The sequence below is a fragment of the Poeciliopsis prolifica genome, unplaced genomic scaffold, assembly GCF_027474105.1.
Source record: "Poeciliopsis prolifica strain line A6 unplaced genomic scaffold, Auburn_PproV2 SCAFFOLD074, whole genome shotgun sequence".
Taxonomy (NCBI): Eukaryota; Metazoa; Chordata; class Actinopteri; order Cyprinodontiformes; family Poeciliidae; genus Poeciliopsis; species Poeciliopsis prolifica.
The window spans coordinates 1548414-1568161 of record NW_026562449.1 but is presented as its reverse complement, the minus strand read 5'-3'; the positions used below and the strand labels follow the sequence as shown (position 1 = coordinate 1568161).

General features: G+C 40.7%; 1 protein-coding gene across 6 annotated transcripts in view; it reads right to left on the bottom strand.

The window, feature by feature from the left end:
- Positions 1 to 19748, bottom strand: part of bahcc1b (BAH domain and coiled-coil containing 1b) — a 79412-nt gene that overhangs the window by 38412 nt on the left and 21252 nt on the right. For all 6 annotated transcript variants that reach the window (XM_055021103.1, XM_055021104.1, XM_055021102.1 and 3 more), the window contains exon 3: positions 290 to 448. In XM_055021103.1, coding sequence (XP_054877078.1) covers positions 290 to 448 — 159 coding nt within the window. The remainder of the gene's footprint in view (positions 1 to 289; positions 449 to 19748) is intronic.

Genomic DNA, 19748 nt, shown 5'->3' with positions numbered 1-19748 from the left:
GGGGGCTTTGTTGTGCTTGAGCTCTGAACTAGAAAACAACCACAAATACGAAACCACAAACAGACCCAGAAACACACTCAGCCGTACGTGTGTGTGGCTATAAGTAGCATCATCTGAGGCATCGCTGTTGCACGTGTTTGGCCTCGGCTCCGCGTTGGTTAAACCACTTAATGGCTCCATCTCGGTCTAATCCCAAACCAAGACCCAGGATTAGACAGAGAACCGAGCTGCTTCCTGTGAGTGCGTGCGTGTGTGTGTGCGGGTGCATGCATGTGTGTGTGTGTCTTACCTTCATGTGAGTGGGGGAACCAAATAGGGGAAGTACTTGAATGGGTTCCAGCCCTATAGGAAGGGGAGGCAGGGGAGGCAGCGGGTCCAGAAGGGTGAGGGGGATGTGAAGGTGGGGTCCCCAGACTCCTGGCCAGGAAGGAGCCCATGAAGGAAGGACCTGAGGGACAGAAAGAGAGATAGATTTAATCCACACTGAGACAGCTCAGTGTGAATTAAATGACAACAATTTCACTTTGATAAAGAGGAAGAAAAGTTCTAAAATGTTTCTGTTGTGCAAATTCAAAATAAATGCTCTGAAAATTCACAGATTACAAAGATAGACGTGTAAATGGCCTACAGAGGCATCCCGGGACGTCACAACCACTAATTCTACTGTATACTATTGCAATTTTTATGTGATTGATCAACGTTAAGTGATGCATCCTTTCAAAGTGGAAGGAAAACATGTTGTTTTTTTATTATTTAGAATAAATAATAATAACCTTTATTTATATAACACCTTCCAACAATGCCTTGCATTGATCAAGGTGCTTTAAAACATGAAATAAATACAGAGCAAAAATAAATCAATAAAAAGCTAAAAAGTGTGGTGGGTATTCAAGATCCCCTTCACTCTGATACCCCAAAATATAATCTGGTGCCACCTTCTCCCTCCAGAGGTAATCTGATTAGTAAATGTATTATCCCTGGTGTAATTTGATTTCAACATAAATACTGTCATATAATCTGTGAAGTATTTTTTGTATGAAAAAAAAGCGATAAATTGCTGCTTCTTTTTCCTGAAGTTAATATACTGTAACCAGAAAGCACATGTTTAAATTAGGTGATAAAGCTGCCGAGCCACATGCGTCTCAATATCTGTGTCACTTGGTGCTAACATATTAACCTCAATTAGCGGTTTAGGGAGGGGGAAAAAAAGCGAGATAACTTGAACCGATTAGCCCTGCAGCTGGTCTGACTGGGATTTTTATCTCTTTTCGTTTTAACAGACTCGGTTTCTCTGCAGATCAGATCCTCGCTGGTGAAAAGCGAGGCATCTGTCTGCCATATCTAAGAGTCAAAGGGAGAACTTGTCAAGGCTGTCATGTTTCCACCTGAGAGATTCATCGTTATTTTGGAGACGGGTCTTTTTAGCATTAGCATCAAATGACAAACGATGACAGCTGGACGTGGAAGGCCACTTTGAGGGGATTTTGATTGTAATTCTTATATTTAGAACATTTCTAGGCTGGTTAGATCCAACCAGTTAGGTTATTGTTCATGTGACCTTGGAAAATATAAAGCTCTTCGTTTTTTCTTTTCTTTTTTTTTTTTGAAGCATCTCTCCATGAAAGCAAATTCGATTTATCATCTGAACAGCCATGATATTAATGATTTCAACATTCACACCTTTGGATATATTGCTCATACTCCAGCTCCTGGAACAGCACTAAAGCTGTGTTAATGAATGAATGAGTGACCGTTTACCCTTTGAACGCACATCTGGTCATATATTAATCTCCCTGTGTACATTTACACAGGAAGCTGTGGACACGCAGCGGCTCTTTTCCGATTACTTACGGTCATGTTTCGTTTATACATTCTGGTATAGCAGTCACTGTCACATCCTTCTTTCCCAAAACTATGCACTGATTTCTGACCTCCAGTTATTGTAATGTTAAATGTTCCTCCATCTTGTTAAATATATTAATGCAGCCTCTTTACATGACCTCTCTGAAGTTAAGCACCTACTTCAGCTATTTATTCTACATATGCAAAGATATGCTGATCTGTATGAGAGGTGTGCATTTATCTTATTGTTTCTCCTAGTTTTCATCTTCTTGTTTGTCATTTCTCATGATTTTTTTTATCACGATAAGAATATAGATTTGTTGTTGCTTTGACAAATTTCAGTCATTGGAAAACAAAATCTGACGCTGTGATTGGAAACATTATTCTTGACATTTTCTCCGCTGCTTGTTCCATCAGAATACCAATGAACATCAGAAAATTTAAACATATGATTAAACAGTTTCTATGTTATTTATCTAATGTTATAGATCTCTTTTTTTCTTACTTCAGGTGTTGTCCTGAACAACCTATTGTAAATGGGAATATACAACATTGTGTAACTATGGATGCTGTACCATGCAGTCAGACGATGAGACCTGAAAAACAAGTTATAAATATATTTTTATTGAAATCAATATTGTTACCACAAAACTACCACAAAATATCACAGTAAAATTCTAAGTCTGAATCACCCGCCCCCTAATGTGTAGCCAAACTCGAGCACTTACGTCTTCAACTTCAGCTTTAATTGCAGTGTTTTCCAACTCCTATTGGCTCTAACCATCGATATAGCAGACAAAAAGAAATAAATACTCTTCAGCTAAAAAAATGCTAGACAAACACTGGACATGAAATGTATGAGTCAAAAGAAAAAAAGATTGCAACCCCAAACATGTCATGCTTCACCTGAGTGTCAAAAACTTAACATCTCTTTAATATTCTACTGATATTATGTAATATGCTAGCTTCTGAATGAAACTGCATCTTGGCTAAGCAAGATGGAGAATTACATTTTGTTCAGTAACCAGAATCGGACAAATTTAAGCTTAATTTTCAACTGAATTAACGCCCTTCACACTCAGAGTGTGAAGCTATCCCCAAGTTAGCTGACCCATAGTTAGCTATTTTCATGAAGAGTGAGGGGTCTGAAATCCCAAACCCTGTGAGTATCAAAGAAGTGTGTTCTATAAAAGGTGCTGGTACCACGTCATCCTTATAGTAGAAGCAGAGTCTTCAACTCCAGACCTTGAGGGCCAGGGGTCCTGCGAATTTTAGCTGTTTCCTCTTCAGCACAACTGTGTCAGCTAATCATCTCATTAGTAGAGCTCTGAAGAACTTGATTGTATGCTCTAAAGGTGATTCAGCCATTTGATTGGGGTGTGTTGGTCCAGGAACACATCTAAAAGTTGTAGGGCAGCGGTCCCTGAGGCTGAAGACCCCTGAAGTTGAGTCAAGTCGTTGGTACCAATGGAAAAGCACCATTAGTTCTGTAGCTAGTCTGGCCAACAAGCTGACAAGACTTGATTTGGCCGTTATCTCACTGGGTATTATAAAGCCTCAGACACACAGTGCACTCATTTTCCTCTTTCACCATTTTATAACTTTTGCAATTTTGCAACCTTCATCCATGGCAGGTGTCTCGAAATCTAGAGCCCTGCAATTTTTAGATTCCGCTCTGCTTTGGCATATCTGACTCCGACATGCAGACTATAGTCTGCATGTTAGTGAGGCAGTTTCACCATTTAAGTCAAGTGTAGAGAACAAAGGACGCATCGAAAAGTTACAGGACTCTGGACCTCCAGGAATGTGGTTTGAGACCACTCACCTCCAGAGGGTCAGGGGGGTTCAGTTCTGTCTTCACCACAACAGACAGAAGCAGCACATTACTGCAGACCAGGGATCGATTCGTCTACCTATACCACTCAACCATCACACCAACATGCTCATCATCCTCCGTTTGAGGGGGGAGGCTGACCCCTGACCTTGAAGGTTGTGAACCATGTCCTCAAACTAAGAGATCCTAGTCTCTTCAGACTAGACTAGGAACCACTTCAGTGCATGTTGAACACAACTTGAGTAGCACTTGTATAAATTCCACAGCAGTGGAGCCTGAATGCAGCATACATGGCATCTCAAAGATGCAGTCCTCAGGTCTGATCCACACACAGCATGCAGAGGCATCAGGCGCTCTGTAGTGTGACTGGGAAGAAGTAGTTTTATGATTTAATAAGTAGACAGAGCAGAGAAATTCATCACCAAAAGTAAGTTAGATTTAAAGGTGACAGTTTTGTGTACACATTACTGTTTTATAGCCCAAATTAGTAACTATGTTAACTTCATTTGTTATAAAAATGACTGTAATTTAATCTCCTGAAATTGGGTCTTTAAAAACTCCTGCTCTTTCAGAAACTCTGCCTTCAGGAAGTCTTCATAACATGGCACCTATTAACCCTTTAACAGCATTTTACCAGCGTTTCACTGACCTATTATGAGCTCAGCTGATGTGCAGTTCCACCAACTGTTTGCTAAAGCTGGCTAGTCTGAAGGAGCTGATTGGCATCGCGGGGGAGGGCTATTCTGTGAGGCAGAAGCTCAGCTTGGAAGCTTGGCTTGGAAAATGCAGCTTTGGGCCCATCAAGCGTTTTGCCTAGCTGAATGGTTGCTGTGGGAAACTAAAGAATTTCTCAAAAATGCATGAAAGAATCAAAGAAATGCTCTGGGTATGGTTTTGATGAAGGAAAACATTGTAACATGATGTAAAGCTTTGAAAAAGTGCAATCTTTTAGAAAATCTTGAAACGATCAAATTGAAATATGACCAAAAGCTCGATCAACAAAGCAAAGTTCAGCCTCAGCACACCGAGTTAGACGAGTGGGTTTATTCGAGTGGCAGGGTAAGGAGGCAACAAATCCGAATCCACAAGGAATCAAGTAATTAGCCACAGGACAGAGAGAGAGAGAGAGAGAGACGCTGGGGCGGGGGCTGTGGGGGGCGGCTAGGTCGTTACCCATAAACGCTGCGTCGCATCAGAGCCAATTACCACAACCACAACAGTCCACAGTGGAGTCACTCACACACATGCACTGTACCCTCACCTCAGCTACATTGTGACGCCCTGACAACCACAACCACAAGTGCCTTCAGCTGTCTGCCAGTCCTTCTCTCCAAGAAACACACACGCAATGCACACATGTGCACCAACACACGCACACACACACAAACACACACACACACACAACTGAGAGGGCATGGGATAAATCAGAGCTGGATGGAGCAGTGGCGTTGTTATTAGCTGACAAATCAGGGAGTGTGTGTGCCTATTTGTACAGCTGCTACCCAAGCATTGAGACACACACACACGGTTTAAATGTAGAGCCCCCTGCCCCCTCTTTCTCTTGCTCTTGATATTTTCCCTCTCTGTAGTCATAATAAATCGAAGAGGAAAAGAAAAAGATCCATGGAGACATTTATTTTCTCTATTTTGTTCTCACTCAGACAGGATATTTTTACATCTTTCTTTGCCCCCCTCCCAATCTTTTCTTGTCCAATGTACATCAGCAGACTTGTAGGCAGTCATAATAAAACGCGGATTGTATAAAGCTGGTTTCCCAAGGCACACCCCCCATCCCGCTTACTGTGCAGACTGTTCACACACACACATACACACACACACACAGGAGGATCTACACTGCCTGTGTGGTTCATCATTTACTACGTCGGTGAAGAGAAATAAGGTAAAAAATGGGGAAAAAACATCAGCTTCACCTGATGTCCACATTTTCCTCCTCTCCTCCTTTTTCTGCTCCCTCTTTTTCCTGTCACTGGACTCACACACTCACACACCCTCCCTGTCTGTTTTCTGTTGACGAGGTGATCTGAAAATCATATTTGGCCACTCCCTCTGGGTTGCCGATATGGAAAATCACACCAGAGGGCCAGTCGCTAAGGTAAACCTAATTTCTCTCCCTCCCATCCGTTTCTTCCTGGACTCTGTTTCCACCTTTGGTTCATCCAAATCCACACACACTCGTCCTCTCGTTCCGCCTGTCGCCACCGCTTCCTTTGGGAAGTTCCCGTTGCCCTCCAACCCCCCAACCCCCAAAAAAATACCAAACTGCTCAGATAAATCAGCAGCAGCTGATCTAAAAAACACACGTCTGCTTTTTAATTTTGTGTACGGTTTCAAACATCATACATAAAAACACACATCATATTTCAAATTTCTCTTTGTGCATATGTTATTTATAATAAATACAAGCTGCTGACTGTGGATGCAGCTCCATTCAGTCTCCGCAGTGGTAATTAAAAAAGAAAATGTGTTTGCAATGCTTCCCGTTTTCCCAGCTGGCATCATAACTTGGAAAATTGTGTCAACACGAAAGCAGCGAATCCTCCAGTGTTGACAATCTGAGGTAATAAAAAGCAGAATTATGAGTTTTTATTTACACTCACGCAGTCGCCTGCACTTACAGTGAACAGGATCTGCTTCAGTTTATTTATGAATGGCTGAGATTTGTCAGGAAAAGGAGCCATTTAAAAACACTTATATGCTGTTTTATACACTGAAAGCCCGATCTGGACGTACGCCTCGACTTTCTGGGTTCTGTTGCTTTGGAGTTTTTTTCTTTTTTTCTTCTTCTGTTTGTTTTTCTGTTTTTATACCTCTAAATGTAAGCAACTTTCCAAACATTACGGATAGAACTTTAGAGTTTGATAGGGGAATATTTTACTAAACAAAAGGAATCATTTGGAACCAAAACCTTAATACCCAAAATGCAATATTTCATGTCTTTTCTCTTAAAATAGCCCTAAAAAATAAATGCAGAAAAAAAAACCTACAAAAAAGTGAGAAATAAACTGTGCTGAATGAGTCCATTCTTATTTCCATAAAAAAAGTACTCAGTGCTTCTTGGTTTAACCGTCTCCTTTAACCATAGAGTGACATATTTTTTTCCATAACTACAGTAAGTATTCTCTCTTTGCTTTGACTTTTTCGTGAATGGAGCCACTGGCAGATCTGTAGCTGCCATTAGCTCTGGTCCTCCTGCCAGTGATTCAGGGTTTAGCTGCTTTTCTTCTGTATTTGAAGCCACGCTGGAGCTTTCGCTGGAGCTGTTTCTGTCTCAGTGCTGCTGTGTTTAGTTGTGTAGCATTCTTGGATGGAGAAATTAGAAGAGTAGCACTAAAGGAATACGTGTGAAAGTATTCTGTTAACTCTTTGGTTTTTCTGTCTCTTTCCTTACAGCAGGTGATCATCCATTCCTCCAGTCAAAAGGACGTTGTTCTTCTCTACTGTTGCCCCATGCTTTTCAATTTGAATCAGTGACTCAAAGCAATAAACTGGGCTTCTCTAGATATTTACCTTTTCACCAATAGGCATTTTTAGTTACATATACTTCATATGAAACCTTATGTTTGCCTTATAGACTGAGTTGGTGCTACATAAAATATGAGAATCAACAAAAATGAGTTGACTTGAAATAATGTCCAGAGTAAAACAGAAAGGGGAACGTTGCAAGGTGAAACTACTGACAACAGCAGCTGAACAGCAGTTTAAAAAAATTCAAGAAAATTGTTGAAACTCTTCAACAAAGCTGGGTTTGCATTTCAAATATTCAAAATCCTCCTGCACCATCATCTTCCAACAACTTCCTGTTGTCTTCTGCGTGGCCAGCAGTAACATCTGGCTGTTGCCCATGTGACCCATGTGATACACTAATTTCAATAGAGCCCAAAAATCACCTTCTCCTAACAGAAGACCTTTGTATCAAAAAATCTGACTTTTTTGCCGTGTTTCCAGTAAGTAAATTTATTTATAAAATTTGAGCAATTATATGGTTATTTGTGCATGTCTTATTTTCAAAATCTCGTGTTATTAGATTTATCAGTGCCATTAACAGAGACAATCTGCTGCATGTAACTGAGGTATGAAAATTAGCCAAAAGAAATACGCAACCCTGCATCTTCTTCTGTGGTGCTTCAGTAGTTGCTGACGAGTGCTTCATGAATTCAGAGTGAAATAAAACAGCACAGCGACTGAATACAGGCCAGACCGTCCCAAGGTCCTTCATAGTTTTAAGGAGGGGAAACAAAGAAGGAAGAGGATGACAAAGAATGAAAATGGAGAGAAGAAAAGGGAAGCTCCAGTGGGAGTGTTGTTAGTGGTGATAAACCAATGTCACACAGGGGAAGAAGCAAACAAGGATGAAGCAGAGGAGTGATTTCCTTTGTTGCATCTCTCTGAATGGACTGCTGCTGATCAATAGACACACACAAACACACACGCAGATACACACACACATACCTGGAAGGATGATGAGTTAAATCAATCTCCATCCAATTGAAGATCAATATCCTCTTGTGTCGTATTGTCACATTTTCCAATTAACAAAAGCACTCTGTGCTCATGCTGATATACTGAACTCTCTCTGCGACACACTCATACACTCTTGGACTAGTTGAGACACCTCAAGAGTCTGAATGTGCAGCCTCAGTGTGTGTATGCGTGTGTGTGTGTGTGTCAGAGGTTTTGACTCTCGTTAGCTTGGCTGTTACGCTTATTGCCGAACACTTGGCAACCTCTCGTCAGGCCGACCCTTTCATGAGCCTCCAACCACCAAGAGCCCTGGCACCGAGCCTCCGGCTCTGTGTGTGTTCAGATTTGTGTGTGCGTGTGTGGGTGTGTTTGTGTGTGTTCAGGGGCAGGAGTCAAGCCAGACCTTTCTGATCTGTTTTGACACCATGGCATTGCGCAAGTGACAGGGCTACTCAAACAAGTCGGTTAAGGAAGGCGCTTAGAAACCCCCTCACACAGACATACACACGCACACATACACACACCCACAGGTCCATAAAAGCATTGTGGCACTGGGGACATCAACACATTCAATGTGTGAGTAAACGGCAGAGCGGTGCTTTACAAAGAACATGCTCAAGGCAGAAGAGTGGTTCTTTTGCTCGACTTGATCCAGATAGCATTTTCCTCCTGCTCTATCTCATTATTCATCAGCGATTCCTCTTGACTCATTCATGTTCCAGAAAGAGAGAGAGAGAAAGACAGAGAGAGAGGAAGAATGGTGCACAAGCAAAGCATGGCATGTCGCCTGGGACAAGCAGCCATGCTGAATCACATTACACCGGGAAGAAGAGAGAGGACAGAGAGAGAGAGAGAAAGCGAGAAAAAGATTGGAGGGGGAGAAAAATGAGATGAAAGAGCTACAAATGAGAGATTTCCCTGTGAGGCGCATAAATCAGCAGACTATGAACAGCAAAGCCTGACTCCCAGTCTGCAGACCCGAGCATCGCCATCCACCACACACACACACACACACAGACACACACACACAGACACACACGTTTCTCTCACTCTCTCTTTATGCCTTCACGAGGCTCCGGTAGTCAAAGTTGTAACTCACTGCATCTACACTTGTGCTTTTATGACATTAAAAGTCCTTACGCTCAAAAGAAACATCATCTGACGGAGCCCACTTCACAAGAATTACAAGAAATAATTCAAAAGAGAAATTAAGTGCACAAAAACAGAGGGGGAAAAACTGTACAGGATTGTACCGAATGTGAGACTGTTGGAACAGACTAAAAAAAGAATTGAGGTGTTGCTCAAAGTTTCCCGACCGCCCCACGGAAGTCTGCTGACTGCGAGTGAGGAGGAAAATGTTTTTGACCACAGACTTAATGGACACCACACAGCCACCCACCCGCAACAGGAGGAAGGACCATTTTTGGTCATGGAGAACAGGAACTCACAACAGGAGAGATTCTTGGGAAGCAGGAAGAGGGTGCGGAGGAGAAGGTTGTCAAAGTAAGCTTTTCCAAGTTATAGCAGAAAAAACAAGAGGATTTGGATCACATGACAGCGCTCCTCCAGCGTGGGCCAGAATGAGACACAGATACTCAGTTCAGGGGTACACACAGCAACACACACAAGGCTAATGAAGAGCATAAGGCTGCTGATGGTTAAGAAGAGCCGAGAGTGAAGGGTGATAATGTGTGTGTGTGTGTGTGTGTGTGTGTGTGTGTGTGTGTGTGTGTGTGTGTGTGTGTGTTATTCAGTCCAACATGCCAATGCCACGCCTCTGGTCCATTCAGTCTGCAAACACACTAAAACACTTACACACACACACACACACACACAGTAGCACTGTTTCCATCAACCATAAAATTGCATAACTGGAAATTCTGAAAATAAATTTGCTTAAAGGAAACACACCAATTTCCAAAAGCATGTTTTTTGATTGTTGTTGTGGCAGGATGAGGTATTTTTTGTCGTATTGAAATGTTTTTTTTATGATTGTATGAGTCATATGATCAACATTACTACTGCCGAAAACGACAAAGAAAACGACAGGAAGTGGTAAGAGGTTCTATAATTTTTAATGACCCATCATATGAATAAATTTATTCACACCTGACTTGAATTCTATTTCTTATTTAATGGAAACACCATACTCACAAAATTGTGTGTGTGTGTGTGTGTGTGTTTTTTTACATTAGCAGAATATAGCCAAAGACTTGCGCACATTTGTAATGAAGACAACTACTGACCATGAAAGGTGTGTGTGCCCACTGATGGATGAAACACACCCAGAGTCAGGTCCAAACCCGGTTCAGTCCAAACGAGACCACCTCACCACGGGAAGAGTGAATCTCCAAACCGAATGCAAAAGAAGTTAATCACTTGTGAACGTTTGCAGCTTTACTTTTTTTTTTTTTTTACAACTTTACATTTGACAATCTAGCTTTCAATCTCAACTGCACACCCTGTTTTTTTTTTTACTGAAACAATATACTGCATGACTCCCTGCTAACTGTATGACTACCTATGAGTCAAAGAAAGTTTATGGCAGGATATGATCCATACTTAAAGATGATAGGCAATGTGATGTAATTGTTCAATATTTCTTTAGATGGTGTTTCAAATTACATTTTGTATAATATATTTTATATCAGAAGTGGAGACTGATAAATTCATTAGAGAATCCAGAGGATGGAGGCTGGCAGAGGAGACCAGATTACTAATGTCACAGTAGAGAGATGAGCTCACTTGATCAAAATTAGGATAAAAATGAGTTGTTTGATGAAGTGGGACATGTTGATCAGTTTGGTCCTGACTTACAAAAAGAAAAAGCTCAGACAGAAAAAAAACCCATTAAGGTATTCAAAGCCTAAATAAGAAAAGAGGACACAGTAAAGTCCCTGTCATGTTGGAAGGATTTGTTTGTTTTACATTCCTGTTTCCATTCAGCTTTTCCACTCGAAGGCTCTTTAAGAAGAAGCGAGGCGAAGTGTTTGGACCAAGAATTTAAAAGATATTTATCAGGTGACAGTAGTTAAATATTTAGACGATAAATACTAATTATTTCACAGACGGTTGAGGTTACAGCAGTGCTACGGGAATTTTAAAAATGAATTATATAAATCAAGCATCCATGTTGGACTTCACAAGTTAGCAACTAGCTAATCGTGAAGGACAGTCAACAAACTGACCTTGCAGAAAATTTAAAGACATTGAAGCAATTAAATTCAGGCCAAAACAAAGAATGTTTTGTTCTTTTTTCATGCAGTGATCATGACTCAACTAATATTTTTTATCGTTTGTTTTATTGTCAGCCAACAGTTTTAGACAGTTGGTGCGGTTTCCATATATAACTCAGAAACATTTATATGGTTTTGTCTCTATTGTCTTCTAGATTTCTCCAATTTAGCTTCAGTTTGAGTCAATAATTGTAATTGCGTAATTTATTCAAAAACATGCACATTTTAAAGCAAATACTCTAATTTTAATATGACCTTGTACAAAAAATTCCTAATCAACAATGAAGGGCAGACAACAAACTAGAAATGCTATTTAGAAAATGTACAGTGATTCAAATTTGAATTCAGTCAAAAAGCTAGATGTGTCTTCCTCTTTGTGCTGTAGTGTTTTTCAAAAAACTCAGATTTAGACAATAAGTTGCTCAAAAAACAGGCACAGAATAGCTTGTAGTATTTATTTTTTAGCTAAGGCCAGCTAGTGGCTGCATAGCAACCAAGGACATCCAACAAATTCCACACATGGAAAATGTACACACAGCAAAGACTGAGTTCAAATAAAACCTGGTATGGTTGTGTGTGTGTGTGTGTGTGTGTGTGTGTGTGTGTGTGTGTGTGGGTGTGTGGGTGTGTGTGTGTGTGTGTGTGTGTGTGTGTGTGTGTGTGTGTGTGTGTGTGTGTGTGTGTGTGTGTGTGTGCGGGGGTGTGTGTGTGTGTCCATCATTTCAGATTTACATCTTGTTGTTCCTAATCTACAGTTGTTGCACAAAAGCTACTGCAAACAAAAGTTCACACAAACCTTGCTAATGCAGTTTGTCTCAGTAAACCTGAACTACAGCATTGCTCACACTGTGTTTAGATACACATTTAAAAGCAAGCAGAGTTTAGACATGTAGCAGCGAGCTCAGAGTTCAGCAGCCTTTACAATTCAAAGAGCCACTTTTCCCCAACTGCTGCAAGATCAAATATGGTCTGAGCCGAGAAACAAGACAGATTTTAGAAACATGCTAAATTAAATAACTTCTGTTGAAAGCTAAAATAATTTATCTTCCTATTGCAACGCAAAAAAATACCCAAAAACTTTATTTTATAGAATGAGGCCATAAATAAGGAAGATGAAGAAAGATACGAAGGCCACTTAAATAAATAAAATCTAAAATGAAAAAAGGTTAAATGACTCATAAAAGCCTTGCAGCATTGGTGCCCTTCTGTTGTTGATACTCCATGCATGTAAACATAAAGATGAACTGCCAAAACCAGCCTTTTTTATTACCTTGATAATTAAAAACACTTCTTATTTGGTTTAGTTTGAGCCACAGTGGAGGGGCCAAGGAGCCACATGTGGCTCTGGAGGTTGCAGACCCTGAAGCTAGCTCACAATGAAGGACTGTTAGCAAATTCCACATGGGGCAAATTTACAGACGTTCACATCAAAATTCATGAAAAGAATTCCTCTTATTGTTCTTTTCTCATTTAATGATGTTCAGGATCTCAGATTTAGAATCAGTTAATGTACTATATATGCTGTGTTCTTTTAAGGAAATTATACTGTGTTTGTTATTGCAGCTCATAATATATCAGCAGGTTAGCACAATGTTTCCTGGCTACATTAATTAGGCCTCTAATTAATGAAGCCATAAGCTTGATGCTCTCCATATTTTCCCTTCAATCCACTTGATGATAAAAAAAAAAAAACAACAGACTGGTCTTCTTGTTGAAGTTTTACCTTTTACGTCAGAAATTGAAAATAATGATGCAGATGTAAATCATCTGCATAAATAACAAAGAATAATTTGAAAGACGTCAAAAAATTGTGACTCTACTCCAAGTACCTGACTCTCTCCTCTCTGACCCAAAACTCCTTTATTATCTAATAAATTATATATGCAAATTTAGTGGAGAGCCTTTGAATAGTGTCTAATATTACAAATCCTTAAGCTAGAATTTTTTAATTGGTTAATAGTCATTTTTATCCTAATAAGCTCAAATCACCATAAAAATATAAACTTAATTTATTCTGAAGGTCTGAATACAAAAACTGAATTCAGGCTGAAACATTCAGCTTAAACTTAAATTTAAACCATTTTTTCTATATTTATCATTTCAAATCTGATTTAGAAAAAAGGAAAAGCACAAAGAAATTAAATTCCAAAACTTCAACAGAATTTTGCAAAATAAATAAATGACAGATGTGAAAATGTATATTTCTATTCACAGTTTTGTTTCTGTTTTATGTGTGTGTGACACCCTCCAGAGAGCTCTTTGCTTTTTCTCCAACTGTCGCCCTAAAGCTTAAAGGAAACAAAAGTTTTGAAGCTATTTTTAATGTTGTTTTTTTTCTGTTTGTTTTTTTTCTGCTGCTGCTGCTGCAGCCCAGGATCTGCAGCAGCGGTGCAGCACAATTCGGCTCTGGCTTAAGTTAGTTTAAACTCCAGCGGAAACAAACACACATACACTGCAGAAGCGAAGGAAGAGGGCGGCTGCAGCGGAGGAGACGACATCCTTCGAACCAGCAGACCCAGATTTAACCACATCCAAGTTATCAAGCATCCATCCCACTGAGGGATCCTGTTGCAAACACTCAGTCCTCCCTGCCGCTGCTTAAACTGGCCATACAGTAAAGTCTGCCAGCAACACCAGACACTGTGAGTTTCCCTGCAGGGATCAAATATCACATTATTATTGCAACATGCTACTTGCAAGCCATCTACACAACGCTCACACCACACAGAGTTGCAGCTCAGCATCAGCACAGGCTGAGTGTGTGTGTCTGTGTGTGCAAGCGTCTCTGTATTACCCTGCACATGTGTGTTCAACCCCGTCATCGTGCCGTATCGCCCTCCATCATCGTGAGTCGAGGGGTTGTGGTTCCTAGAGAAGCACTTTACTTAAATTAGACCCTCAACGACTCAACATGCAGGTGTCGGTGTGTTTGTGCCCGCGTCGCCGTGTATGTGTACGCCCATGTCTTTCCAGCACGCTGACTGTGTGGGCGTCAGAAAGTGAGTGCGCCGTGTGTGTGTGTGCGCGTGTGTGTGTGTGTGTGTGTGTGTGTGTGTGTGTGTGTGTGTGTGTGTGTGTGTGTGCGTGCGTGTGCGTGTGTGTGTGTGTGAGTGTGAGTGTGCAAGAGAGAGAAGGAGAAGAAGCTGAACAAGAGAGAGAAACGAGATCAGCAGACAGCGAACATAGAGAGAGAGAGGTGTGTGGAGAAAACAGGTGAGAATAACCCAGTCTGACCTTATTTCAGCTCTTTATATTCCCTTATTACTGTAATGTTTACAGAGGAATGAAAGTTTATTTGAGAGATCAACAGAGAAGAAATGAAAAAAAAAGACAGGGAGGGATAATAAACAAAAGGAAACCACGGAGAAATAGAGACTTATGGGGTTAAGAAAAGGAGTGGAAGTGCATGAACGTCATATTAGAGTTGTGACTAATGATTATTTTCCTTCTAGTTCTGGCGTTTCGATGCAGTCCGCTTATTTATTAGTTTTTTTATTTATAACGCGCCGCAGTAGAAAACAGCAGAGAGCACCGACTCTAAATGTCGAACCCCAGAAGTGACTTCTTTGAAAAGCAGGTGCATATTTGTTGTGTTGCTTTAAAATGGCTATAATTATTCAGCTATTCTCGAAGTTTGCTGAGCAATAAATACACAAATGATTCATTTATGAGGCCGTTATGTTGATTTTTAAACAGGACTGTTTTAGTGTGTATGAAGGAAAAACTCCCAACGAAGTGAAAGAACCAAATGAATGCTTTCAATGCTTTTTCTATATATAATATTTCTATATAGAATATAAAAACTGCTGAGTTTTTAGAAAGAGATTTTGAATGAAAAACAAATATTTTCAGTTAGAAGTTTCTATAAATGGATGCTAGGCTCATTTCACATTTTTTTTAAAAAGAAAGCACACTTGGTGCTTAGTTAAACAAATGAAAGACATGCTCTTGACTTTATATCACCCTTTTTATCTTTGAATCAACGATGAGATTCATTTTTTTGCAAACCTGAAATAGTAACTTTTAGTAATATCTGGGTCATTTCATTTATTCATAAAAAGAAAGGACATTTCAGAACATGGTTTAAGAATATGAAAGATTTTACAAAACCAAGATACCCATTATGTTGTGTACATAACTGCAAAATTAGATTTTTTTTTATTTTCTTTTATGTTAATTAAATTGTTATGCTATTTTCAGATGCTTATTGCTTCATAACAACTTGCAGTATGTTAAATATTACCCAATATTGACCAGGTTGGTTAATAAGTTTATAAGTTAATAATCGACTCAGTAAATGTTCATTTAAAAAAAACTGATAAAGTTTTTGTACTGCACTAAAAAAAATTGCTTTTCATCTGGATGACGCTGGTCATCAATACTATGAACATTTGAATTAAATATATTAACTAATGTAAAATTAATATTTTATAAGAACTAAATTCAAACAACTGTACAGTTTCCATGGTAAACGTTTATTGTGCCATCAATCTAGAACAGATTCATTAAGCTTTTTTTTACTGTTTTTGTGAAGTTTTACAGCTTTATGACAAAAAAGTTCCTTTTTTTTCTGACTTTCTGACAAAACAAATCATATGAGCAAAATTATCACGACACTTTGTGCATTTTATTCTACTGGTTTTTTGCAGTGTAGCTTATTTTACTTGAAAAACGACAGCACTGACATAAGTGAGGAAACACGATAAAAACACAGGCAATGCTACTGACGAAGCAGGAACAGGTAGGAGCGCGTAGCACGCTCTGGCAAATAAAATAAAATAAAAAAAAACCTTTAAAAAATAGTACAGCGTCACACAAACGAGGTCCCTGGATTATGCATGCACACATGCATTCCAAATCTCACCAAAACACACATCAAATACGGGCTGAAGAGACAGTAGGTGGTTATTAAAAAGACTCGTCAGAAAAACAGAGAGGGGAAGACAAGACACTTTACCAGCAATCAAAGATGCAGAGTTGGAGGTAGGAGGAGAGAGAGAGAGAGACAGAGAGAGAGAAAGAGAGAGAGAGAGAGACAGCTTCTAATCAGCCTGGATCCAGAATTTAGACAGGCACACACTGAGGCACGAGCAGTCCCAGTAGGATTAGGACCTCAGTTCTCCGTGTATGCGTGTGTCTCTATGTGTGTGTATGCACCGTGTGTGTGTCCCATGAGACTGATTAGCCATGAATGACTGATGACGGATCTGGGTTTTTTTAAGACTTTCTTGCCCTCTTTTCTTGTTTCTCTTCTCACAACCCTCAGCTCGGGCAAGAGTTTGGGAGAGGGTTCGCTCATTCACACACACACACACACGCACGCAAACCGAGTCAGACACACACAGCTGCACACAACTCCATGTATATTCAACAAAAGGTTCCTGAATATACTTAATGCTTTCATGTGAGTCACTGTGTAACGATCCATGCTGTTCCACACAGCTGCTTCTCTCTCTTTCTTTACTCCTTCACACCCACACACGTAGAAACACACACCGATATGTACCTATTTCCCATTTAGAGCACATTAGCTGTCTTTCACACCAAATGCTAAATCTGTTCAATCCAAGCTTGCAGCAGCAGCAGCAGCAGCAGTGTGGCTCATGAAAAGCAAAGGGTGCTGCGTTCAATGGGCCGTTCGACAACTCTGCATCCTTTAACCTCACCTCCAGATGAACCTGCAACCCCCCCGCCTCCACTCCCACCTCTATGCATCCATCTTAAACGCCTGACAGCAAAACAAACTGGACATAGACTGGCCTGAATGGAGCCTATTACAATGTGAATGAGGCGAACGGGGTTGAAATGACTGGAATGGAGAAGAAAAAAGAAAAAAAAACACGGCAGCTGAGAACGAAGCGCCGCGTTGAGTCAAGCAGGTCAGCTGAGTCAGGCGCAAACGTGACCTGTGGCGGCGCAGGCCCGGCTCAGGTGTTGGTTGTGATAAGGGGGTTGCAGCGGTTGCGGCCATGTCGCTTAGAGGCTTGTGGACCTGCAAGTCTGTGATGCGACTCTGCGTCAATACGGAATTGCCTTGGCCCCTCTGAACAGGAGCAACGTCATGAAAAACAGGCAATTAAAGCTTGTGTTAAAGTTCCATTTCAGGCATCATGCAAGGTTTTCTTCATGCATTCCTGTCTTTGGCTGAAAGCTGCGCCTTGTAAAAGTATTGACGTCCAGTTTTTCAAATTTTGTGACCTTAAAATTGGAAACATCAATGGATTTCATCAGGAAATCCATTGATGTTTGTACCACTGTGACGGAGTGGTACAAAGTAGGGAAGGATAATGCTACATGGATTTTTGTGGCCTGTATTTGTTTCAAGACTACAGAACCACCTTTGGCTGCTGGGGGTTTTACTGTCTCTACTGACTTTACACATTTAGAGTTAAGTTTTATTTTCTCATTCTTCACACCTCCAGTTGAGTCAGAATGGACGAAGAGCATCTGCTGTATGTTTTATTACCATTTTGAAGTCTTGCAAACCCAAGAATCAGTTGGACTTTCAAAAGCCATTCTAACACCTGAGCATGCATTGACCTAAAAGGTTCTTTTATAGTTCTGACTGTATGAAGACTTGTTCTGCTGGAAGGTAGAGCTGGAATGTATGTGCCTTTAGCTACCATGCACCTCTTTGACGTCTGATTAATGCTCCCCTTGTATGAACTGTCAGTTAAAGTGGATCTCCATGTGTTGATTGGTCAGTGTATGTTCAATAATGGATGCATTGTGCTAATAGAGATGTTCCATGTATGTCCATTTAGATGTTTGTTTCCCCACCTTGTCTGCTTTTTTTCCATGATGCTAGAAACCAAGGAATCTCTGCTTTGATTAACTTACATGCAGATGGACTTTTCTATCTAGGTAACTTCTAAGACGGCCAGATTTGATTTAAGGCTTTCCAGTACTTCAACGAAGGCGTTGAAATTGTAGTCGTGTGACAAATATTGCCTCCTCTCCTTCTTGACACCAGGCTGAATTGTTTCAACAGAACTCTGAGTGAAGTGTTGTGCGATTGGTCAGACGTTTGTTGGTGTGGCTATCTAGAAAGACTGACAAATGGCTGAAGTTTTATGAACGAAAACTGCAAAGTTCATCAACAGAGGAGGCTGTCCATAGAAAGGTGTTACCTTTATTAAAATTAAAATTCAAAAATACTTTATTAATCCCAAAGGGACATTAGATATTATTGTAACTCATTGATTTAGATTCTTCAAAGAGTTATTGAAGATCATGACGGCTGTACTGCACTAAATTAAAGAAGACTCTGACAGAAGATGCTCTGCCTTCCCAAGACAGTCTTGTGAAGAGGATGGTCAGGGTTGTCCATCACTTTCTTGATCCTATGAAGAATCCTATGTGGTGTGATGTATACTGAAATGAAGGTGTGTCCAGATATGGTCTGGCACTGCGTGTGAAAGATACGTGCGAATACAAACTGAACCATGGGGGCCTTTAGTGGTGTCAAAGTAAAGCGGGCTAGATCGAAAGGCATGACAAGACTTTCCAACGTTATATTTATAAAAATTGTTGATACCCAACTTTGAATATTCCTACAATTTCATGATTATGCAGATCTTTGTATTGGTCTTTCATAAAATTCTATTAAAATCCACTGAATGTCAACATTTCTATTGGGTATAAATACTTTGCAAGGTCCTGTATTTGCAAATGAATGCAAGCGGCACCTCTTCCGACAGAGCAAGAAGCTGTTTTAGCCTTGTGTTTAAAACATCATTTTTCCTCTCATTCCGCTGACTTCAAAGGCGCCTCGCTGAGCTCTCACTCCCTGTTGCCAAATCCTCCAAACGTTTCTGATTTAGTGAGCTGGCCGCGGGCCGAGCTGCCCCGGGACGGCCCGTTAACAACCGGCCGTGTGGTGGGGAGAGAAAAGGAGAAGGGAGAAACAAACAAGGCAGTGTGGAAGAAGGGGGGGAAGCAGACCGAAACTGAGACAGAAATGAGAGAAGTGCTGAGAGATGCAGGCCTGCTAACAACACAAGGAAGGAGAAAGGTTGCAGAGGGAGGCAGACGGAGACGGGAGATGGATATAAGAGGTGTGGGGATCGATTGAAAAGGGAGAAGAGAGCAGAGGCGAGCAGGGAGGAACATGGCTCTGAGGAGAAGAAGGAAGAGAAAGAGGAGGAGGGCTGGAGCACCACTCGAAGAGCTGAGAGGAGCGAATGCCCTGGTGAAGGGGAAGTGAAAGAGAAAAGCAGAAGGGGGAGGAGGAGGGAGGAGCAAGGAGGAAAGTCTGGCCAGAAAGGGAAAGAAGAACAGGGAGGAGAAGAAGAAGAAAAACAAGAAGAAGAGCGAGAGGGAAAGAGGCGACCACATGGACACAGGAAGTCTGG